The sequence below is a fragment of the Diospyros lotus genome, chromosome 13 (assembly GCF_014633365.1).
Source record: "Diospyros lotus cultivar Yz01 chromosome 13, ASM1463336v1, whole genome shotgun sequence".
Classification (NCBI taxonomy): domain Eukaryota; kingdom Viridiplantae; phylum Streptophyta; class Magnoliopsida; order Ericales; family Ebenaceae; genus Diospyros; species Diospyros lotus.
In genome coordinates this window covers 39,790,398-39,800,291 of record NC_068350.1, presented here as the reverse complement: position 1 = coordinate 39,800,291, position 9,894 = coordinate 39,790,398, and the positions used below count along the sequence as shown (strand labels likewise).

Here is a 9,894-nt window from a genome sequence, read left to right as displayed (position 1 = left end):
GGCGACAAAATGGTGCAATGGTAGTCAATGCGAGGCATTTGCAGTGAGGCGATGACAAGATACAATAACGATTGCGCAAGGCGTTATATCAAGGCGATGAGAAAATGCGTCGATTGTTGGCAAGGCGACAAGGCGAGGCGAGATGGAGCTTGTTGGAGACAGCTATGACAGATGAGAGAGGAGGCGGTCAAAGGTAAGGGTGATGAATCTGCAAATTGGGTGAAGGCATTTTTGTCATTTAACGCCTTCAATTATCCTTTTAGTATTCCAGTTATTTGTACAAATAATATTTTTTTTCTTATTTTTATATAAATAAAGAGCATACTAGGCAAAAAATACAAAATGTCTTTTATGTTATCATTTTGATTGCGTGACATCTCAAATTAGAGTTTTACCTATTATTCCTCTCAATTGTATAATTTTATAATAATTAGACACCACTTTCTTCAATCATACAATACTTGCAATTATGCGAACAGGAAAGTGTTTAATAAAAATTAAATAATTAAGAGACACAGTTGATCAAGATTTGAGTTGAAGGTGAACGAAGCGTCTCTTCTATCGATACGACTGCAAATACAGATGATTAAGGGATCGATAACTAATTAAGCGTTCAATAATGGAAGACGTAGACATTGTATTCCACAACAGCATCCCCACTCGTGAGGTTGAACCAGCGAGTCCTCGCCTGTGCGTACCCACGTGCAAATCGGAAAAGGCCGCTGCCGCCGACGACCGGCATCTCCCTCACCGCCGAGAACACCGTGTTCCGCCCCAGCACACTCAGGGCGCTGCCATTGTACTTCCCCTCCGTGAACGCGAAGTTGTAAGCCATCAGCAATCCAACGTCCTTCATCCCCGCAGACGTGTAGATCCCCTGAGCCCTTCCCACTTGCTTGGAGGTCGGCTCCGGCGTCAATGTCAAGGCGTCGTCCATAACGACCACGGCGCCGAACCCGGTGGCCGAATCTTTGGTGACGGCGGCTTCTGCGACGCGGACGGCGGTTGGGTTTCTGCCGCTGACTATGTCGTGGAAGAAGAAGCGGAGGTGGCTGAGCTTCTCTTTCTTGAGGCCGAGGCCTTTCGGGGACAATTTTCTCGAGAAAACCTGAGATTTTCCGGCAATTAGGAGGGAGAGGAAGAAAATGGTGAAGATGAGGAGGATATTGGTCTTGGCCATGGTGGGGATTCAAACAAGAAAGAAAGGTGGAGAAGAGAAGGGATTTGGTTGGTTCCCTGCTTTTTATATACCTATTAGAAGAGTTGTGGGTAAAGACTTTCATTACATTTCTCCTAAGATAAAAGAATATATACAAAATGTTAAAAGGAATATTCAAATGGTTTGGTTGTAAATTTTGAATTCTTAATCTTCACGAGTCTTATCTTCTTAAATATTGTAAATTTTTTTATATAAATATTAACATTTGTGATGCCAATACCTGACTATTCACCAAATAAGTATTTAGAGATGACCACAATCATCTTCACAAGCCCTAAATATTTTTTAGAACTTTTAATGCAAATATCGACACTTATAATAAAAATACCCATTTATCCATCTTTTAACTTTTTAACATATATAAACTAACACCCTAATTAATGGGTTCCATTTTTTATGACGAAAGACAAATCTTCCAACATGGCATTAATAGTCACTAACACTCCACATAATTAAGAATTTGTATCTATATATGGGTGCTATCTTAATTAATTAATTTTTTGATTTTTTTACTACAAATGACAAATCTTCCAACATGGCATTAGTAGTCACTAACACTCCACATAATTAAGAATTTGTATCTATATGGGTGCTATCTTAATTAATTAATTTTTTGATTTTTTTACTACAAATGACAAATCTTCCAACATGGATTAATAGTCACTAACACTCCACATAATTAAGAATTTGTATCTATATGGGTGCTATCTTAATTAATTAATTTTTTGATTTTTTTACTACAAATGACAAATCTTCCAACATGGCATTAATAGTCACTAACACTCCACATAATTAAGAATTTGTATCTATATGGGTGCTATCTTAATTAATTAATTTTTGATTTTTTTACTACAAATCTTCTTTAATACACACATATATATATGTATATGCTTCATATATATTGGTGAGTGCTTCCAATTCCAACACCTTGGGCCGGCGCTCCATGGCCATTCTTCCAACATCTTTTTTCTTTGCTTTGTTTTCCTCTCATTGAAAACTATGCCTACCAACCATCGTAGGCAAAAATAGTAGTAGTTAAATTTTGATTTGAATTAAAAAATTTGTTTGAAAATATATCCATAGAGGAATTATCGTTTCGTCATTTCATCATAATATTAATCGTAACTAATTTTTGACTCGGCATCCATCTAAGATTGAAATTTGGTTATAATTGTCAAATATTATTAATTATTAATGATAATTAAAGTAAAAAAAAAAACAATAGATTCGACATAATATATTGAAAATAGGGAAAGAAAAAGAGTATGGATTGATCCAATTCAATCCCAACCCCAACCAATCCGATTCTTGGTTTGGAATCTCTATGAATTATATATATTTGAAATTTCAAGAGAAGGGTGGTTAGATATAGTTCTTAATAAAGTATAGTATAGTTTCTTTGTTTGTTTTTTTTTAGTAATAAGTATAGTTTATGCTTATATGTATCATCTTGTTTGAAATTAAACATAGTGTTTCTGTGGGGCTAATTCAAGATTAGGTGAGCAACCTGATAGTGTCAATCGATCTTGGCACAATATCATTAGGGGTTTGTTGAGATTTTGATGATAGTTTTTTTTTTTAAAAGTATATTCATAGAAAACTTCAAGGTTATTTTGAATTTAGGTTTGAATGACCCAACATAAATTATATTTAAAATAGTATTGTCTATCAAATTAGATGATCGAGCGTTAGTATTCTTGCATTGTGTATCAATATAAATATGTATACGTCTAATAGTTGAAATTTTATTTTTTATTTTTCTTCGATAATATGACTTTGAGCGTTATATATGTTTAATTTTAATTATATTTGATATAAAAGATCATGAATTCAAATTTTGTTAAGTTTTTTAAATAAAATAATTAAAGGGCATTATTAAAAAATAAAAAATTTCACAAAACTTCAAAAGAAAAAAAAAATGAGCATCAAAATGTTTGTCTTCATAAATAATAAATTAAATATATAGTGTGGTTACAATAAAAGGGCCCAGCTGTGACCAAAAAGTATAAGATGTTGCTTTTGGAAGTATATATATATATATATATAGTATGCTTGAGAGTGGGTGATAGCTAAGAGTATATAACATAAAGTTATTTTTGTGTAACATTGTGGGGGCAAGAGCTTCCATTTGGGTACCTAAAGCAATGACCCACCTAATGTCTTTTATACAAAAAAAAGAGTCAAAGCTAGCTCGTTCCTACTTCCAACTTTTTGACCCTTAATTGGTGATTGGAAAAAATTAAAAGAAGATTTCAACTAATTTGTTTTAATTAAAAATATATAAAATAGAAAAACTCGAACTATATACAAGTAACACTAGGCATATATCGAAGACAACTAAACTCAAATGCTAGAGCTCCACATCCTGAACATTGAGAGAAGTCTAAAACCTATAAAACACTAACGAATACATTTCGGAGAGAAGTGCTAAATGTGAACCAAAACTAATACCTGTAATGATTGGGGAAATTGAATAATGGAATGATAGTTCCAAACCACAATCTGAAGTAAGTGCAGTAGTTTAGACTCCACATGAGGGGTGTTCAAAAAAATTGATAAACCGTGGAAACTGATCAAACCAAACTGCATCGTGCAATTTTTTTTTTTTTTTGGGAAGGGGGCGGTTTGGCACGATTTGAGAATTTCTCTGTTCAATTCAAAATCGAATCGCCTACATAGTATTTTAATAATATAAAAATTAAAAAAAATAAATTATAAAATATTAAAACAAACCCATAAACCCTAATCCTTCATTTCTCACACCCATACCCAGCCCCCACTGCACCGAGAGTCCTCTCTACCCACCCACACCCGACAGTCCTCTCTACCTAGCCCTCTTTGGCCACCACACTCTTGAGATCGATGACATTATCTCGAAATTAGAGGCGTCCAAGCGCTGTCGGTGTCGGAGAAAATTCCCTTTTGGCCTTTCTCATTTCCTTTTGCCTCCGCATTATCGTCTCTTGTCAACGCTTCGCTAGAGACGCCTTCCACAATGGCGAATCTTGAGAGGTTGAAGGTAATTTCTTGACTATTTTCGTTCTTGAAACTTTCTCTATTTCGTGTTTTGAATTTGATAAGGTGGCTTTCTGTGGTTCATGTATTCCTATGAATAAATTATAGGTGTATGAGGTTAGGTAACTTCACGTTCATGGGCTAAATGGATGAAATAACTTTATGAAACTACGAAAATCATATCGCAGAAATAGGTGAATTAATATTAGGCATGTTTTTGACAAATTTTGAAAACTACATCGAATCGTATTGCAAAATGAGGTGTTGTTTTCGTGGACCAAACCAAATTGCGCGGTTTGTTTTGATAGAAAAATTTCACATGCAATTTGATGGATTGAAAATGCAAAAAACCAATCAAACTACACCGTGTACACCTCTACCACATGTTTTTGAATCAAGGTTTTAACTAATTAAGTTTGATTGTTTTAGAAAAAGAAAAATAAAGGATGATTAAACCATATATATTTTAAGAAAAAGGAAAATTTTATGCATGAGTGACATCGATGATGAGTTGTTGAAAGATTGGAACACTCCGATTCCATTTGGTTTTAAGGTGGGTTAGATGAGTTGAGTTTAATTATATAAAAGTGTTTAATAAAAAATTAAACTTGAGTTTAATCATTTTAACTCAATCCAAGTGGCTTGAATACTCAAACTCAACTCAACCCAACTCAACCCACCTCCCATTTCAATGTCAAACACCCCGTTACTTGTCCTTTTAGATTTGCTTGTCATATCCACGTCTACAAACCCTTCTTGAGAGTGGCTTGCTAGTTAGACTATTAATAACACACATTGGCTATATATATATGTTCTTGATACCAAAAAAAAAAAAATTGTGCTAACAATCAACAGGGTCCAATTGAACACTACCCGAGATCATATAAAGTGGGTATGGTCTTCCTTTGTAGTGGAAAAATTGTTAAGATATGGACCTCTCAAATTTCCACATTGGTATGATATTGTCCATTTTGAATCTAAGTTTCTATGAATTTGTCTTTTGAATTTTATCTAAAAAAATTTCGTACTAATAGAGATATTATCCGTACTTATATACCTTTAATCCTCTATATGTTTAGTCAATGTGAGATTTTAGTTTGCACACCCAACACAAATGACTTAGGTAACACATTATTTAGTACAAAAGTGTGGCTATTATGTCTGGATTTGTATTAAGACAGAGGAGAGCGACTCAGTAGTGGGAGACATAAAGATCGTATTCCACAATGGCATCTCCTGTTGTGAAGTTCAACCAATGAGTCCTCGCCTGAGCATACCCACGAGCAAACCGGAAAAGGCCGCTCCCTCCGACGATCGCCATCTCCCTCACCGCCGACGGCACCGGATTCCGCCCCGAAACACTCAGCGTGCTGCCATTGTACTTCCCTTCCGTGAACACAAAGCTGTAAGCCATGAACAAGGCAATTTCCTCCTTCGCCGCCGAAGCGTAGATACCCTGAGCTCTTCCCACTTGCTTCGAGCTCGGCTCCGGCTTCAACGTCAAGGGGTCGTCGATCACTACCACGGCGCCGAACAGCGTCGCCGACGAGTTCGTCGTGGGGGCCTCCGCCACTCGGATGGCCGTAGGGTTTCTGCCGCTTAACGTGTCATGGAAGTAGAAGTGGAGGTGGCTGAGCTTCTCTTTCTTGAGCCCCAGCTCCTGCCGGGACATAGTTCTTGAGAAAAGTTGAGATTTTCCGGCGACGAGGAGCGAGAGGAAGACGATGCTGAAAATGGCAGCGGCTTTGGCCATGGTGGAAGTCCCTTTCATGCTCATCATGCATGATTAGGAGGGGAGCTAGAATTTATATAATCCACGTTGTTAACTAAATTAAATTAAACCTAATTAGATGTTAAGATGATATTTGAATGCCATTGCTTGGAAATCAGACAGACCAACCAACAAAACCATCAACTTTAGTTCTTTAGAGGGGGGAGGAAGTTTGAGAGTGGAAGATGGCCTAATCCAGATCTACTCTTCCACGTAATAAATATATATATATATATATAAAGTAAAGGATGATTCATGTTTAGGGATGAGTGTTCGGTTCGATTCGATTATCAAATTCGACTGAATTGCTCAAATCAAATAGATCGAAATTATGTCAAAAATTGAATCAAACCAACTACATAAATACTCAAATCGAACAAATCAAAAATACCAAACTTCCTATCATATACAATTCTCCTGGACAACTTGAGCAGTTTGTTTATCCAATTCACTTGTTGATACATAGCATCATGAAGACTTCATTTGACTTAAGCATCAGATGAATCGTGTGAGAGGAATTTCTACGTGTCTTCTGACTGTTTTATGTCCCGTAGTTGTTCTTTTGAACAACGAAGCTTCCCTTGGGCAACTATCTTACTTTCTTGCTTCTATCATTGAGTTGTTTATACGAGAGATTTAGACCAATTGATTTTTTTTGCGAACGAGGCTCGAGTTCTCCCAAACAACAATGGACTCTCCCCCGACAGGTAACTGGTGGCTTGCCTCCCAACATGCAACTGGGTCCCTTGTTCTTTGATGTGCTCTACCTCTTCTATTTAATAAATTTTATTTCTTGTATTACGACAATAATAAATATTAATTACGATAATAAAATCTAAACTCATAACCTCTAAATAGTAACTAATTTGTCAGGCAACTTTATCACTATTACAAAACATATTTTATTTAAATTTTGTATACAAAATTAAAAATAATTGTAATCCTCAAATATTAACCAATGAACTTTCATTTAATTTTTGTACACGTGGATTAGACAGATACACCCTGCTAAATGTAATTACACACACTGTACGTGGAGAATTGTGAGGCCCAATCTGGGAATTATTGACATGGGTTTGGATTGATTTTGGGCTCGTAAGGCCCAATCTGGGGATTACTGACATGGGCTTGGATTGATTTTGGGCTCTCGAGGCCCAATTTCGTTCTGTTCCGGAAGTGGAGGGCTGCATAATAGTCTATCAGCCATAATGGATGCTAGTTAAGGTACACAAGACTTTCTTATTTTATTAGGATTGGAAAAGAGTCATATTTATAGTTTTTTTTATTTAATTTTTTGTGAAATTCTTTTATATAACTTGTATTTGTGATATTCGACCATCAAACACCAATATATATTACTGATGTATCATAAATGTTACGAATTATTTATTCTTGATATAACAACCAATATATATGATGATGTCAGGAATTATACCAATATTACGAAATTAAAATAAATAAGACTCTTAGTCAAAATTGCAAAACAAAGATTAGGACTTAACTTGGCTAAATCACTCGGAGAGTCATTGTCCAAGTCAAAGTTGTTAGAAAAATCCACTCAAGTTTGGAATGGACCATGGGATATTGATATACTTGACTTGGGCTCCCTTAATGGAGCTACTTTTAGCCTTGATTTGGACCTTTCGACTTTAGTATAAGATCTAAACAATAACTACTAATACTTAAGAGTTAAAAAAAAAATTGATTAAATAAATTAAATAGGTCAAAATTGGGAGTTCTGTTCAGTTTAATTTGTAGAACAGTTCATCAATTCGATTAAGTTTTGAGTATTTTCAGTTAGTTTGATTCAATTCAATTTTTTTATTTTAAAAAAAATTAAAATAATCAAATTGACCAAAATATTTTAAAATGGTGTCATTTTTTACCCAAATAACCCACTCACTCATATTTTAAAATGGTGTCATTTTTTACCGAAATAACCCACTCACTCATAAAACGCTGTTGTTTTTATTCAAATAATTTTTTGTATTGAACGTGTAATATAATGTATCTGTCACTTTCTTTTTAGCTTATAATTATTAATATTTTGAATTATCATTAATTAAACATATAATCAAGTTAAAACAAAAAATTAGGCACATTTTAAAAGTTTGGTTTTTTGGGTTAATCGACCGAATTGAATTATATTTTAGTTTATTTGGTCTATGGAATAATTTGGTTGATTTAATTCAATTCAATTTTTTGTTTTAAATCGATCTATTCGATTTTAACAATTTAGTTGATTTAGTAATCGAATTGATCAAATGCTCATTCCTACTAATACTACAAGTAGATGAGATAAAAAATAGAGTGGGGGCCGGTAAGCAAAAAGAAAAGAATAAGTGCCAAAGTAGCTATTTCAGCTCTACCCTTCAAATTATTTAATTAAAGAGAGCTTATTGGGATTTTCAAAGGAATTTTCTTAACTTGCCCAAACTGCTCAAGCACAATCTCTATACTGGGAAATGTTCATTCAGCATCACCCTCTCACTGCCTTTACAGCAACAATCTATTGTTTTATAATAACAACATCAATACTTATATATATACATATATTCTTCCCTTGTTGAGTGGAATACCTTTGGTAGCAATTCTTCTTAATTATAATATATATCAATGATGGGATAGGGATAAAAAGATAGAACATCTATAAGAAAAAGATAGAATTGATTTCTTCAGTATAATATCTAATATTTAACATTAAAACGTATTAAGTTCATTGACTTATTTGATTTACTTATAATGATTCCTTTTTATATAGATCAATAAAGGCGAGATATTTTGAGTTTTTTTTTTAAAAATTTTCTCTGACTTAATTTGTCTATTATTATATAAAATTTAGACAAATCTTAATCAAGTTATTCTAAATTAAGATACGAGAGTTATATCATAATTAATCTTTATATTTGAATTTAGGTTCATGTGTCGTTACTCTTATACACTTCGTATCCCGCCCCAGGGACGGATTTAGGGGCAGGCACGGCTGCATCCCCCCCTCGCCCCAGATTTATTAGGAATAATTAGGACCTCCTCCAGCCTCATTAATGGTTTATGGATCTGGGGGTTAGTCCTCTCCCATATTTATTCTTAGATTCGCCCATGTCCCGCCCCATACATATATATATATATAACTTCATATATATATATATATATAACTTCAATAGTACAAGAACACTTTAATCCATTGTCTGTGTCCTCGTCATCAACAACGTCTTCAGAGAAACTTTCAAGTTTTGGATTAACTCATTGGAGCCGATCAAGAAGATGAAGTTACCCTTCACTCTCCTCATCCTAGTCTTGATCCTATCAGGTTGGTCTCATATAACACCTTCTATATATATATATATCAATGTTCTATATATACATATGTTCTTCCATCTGTTTCATCGATATATCCACACACATATATATCTAACTTTGTGTGTTCGTGTGTGTGTATATATATATATATATTTATATAGATGGAGTTGATGGAATTAGGGTTCCGGAGCACACATGTTCAAAGGTGATTGAGTACTCGAGCAAATGTGAGTTGCAGAGCTGTAGTGAGGACTGCTTGAAATTAGAAGCGTACAAACATGGTACTGCAGGAAGCTGTGAAGGTACCACCTGTATCTGCACATATTTCTGCCAGCTACCTCCACTGTGACACTTTCTTTTCTTTTTCGTCGCTAAAAGTCGTCGGCCCCTTGTTCTGCTGATGCTTGTATGATTTGACGATTGCTACTTTGCAATGTATTATGAGGGTTGTGTGATCATCTGCCGCCGCATGTGAAAGGTTTGCACATTTGTTAATTAACCACGAAAATTTTATTTATTAAATAAAATTAATTATCGCTAATAGTTAATCGAACTAAATTGATCGAAATTGTCCTTTTGGTTTCAAGCT

The 9,894-nt window shown here is 34.5% G+C and overlaps 2 protein-coding genes across 2 annotated transcripts; both read right to left on the bottom strand.

Moving 5' to 3' along the window:
- Nucleotides 1-467: 467 nt before the first annotated feature.
- On the bottom strand, nucleotides 468-1,262 carry LOC127788868 (dirigent protein 22-like). Its single transcript, XM_052317521.1, has one exon. The coding sequence runs from the start codon at nucleotides 1,178-1,180 to the stop codon at nucleotides 614-616; it is 567 nt and encodes a 188-aa protein (XP_052173481.1). The 5' UTR covers nucleotides 1,181-1,262; the 3' UTR covers nucleotides 468-613.
- A 4,042-nt stretch (nucleotides 1,263-5,304) lies between these two features.
- On the bottom strand, nucleotides 5,305-6,074 carry LOC127789026 (dirigent protein 21-like). The gene has a single exon (XM_052317769.1). It carries the CDS (start codon nucleotides 6,012-6,014, stop codon nucleotides 5,427-5,429), a length of 588 nt encoding a protein of 195 aa, XP_052173729.1. The 5' UTR covers nucleotides 6,015-6,074; the 3' UTR covers nucleotides 5,305-5,426.
- Between the last annotated feature and the right edge of the window lie 3,820 nt (nucleotides 6,075-9,894).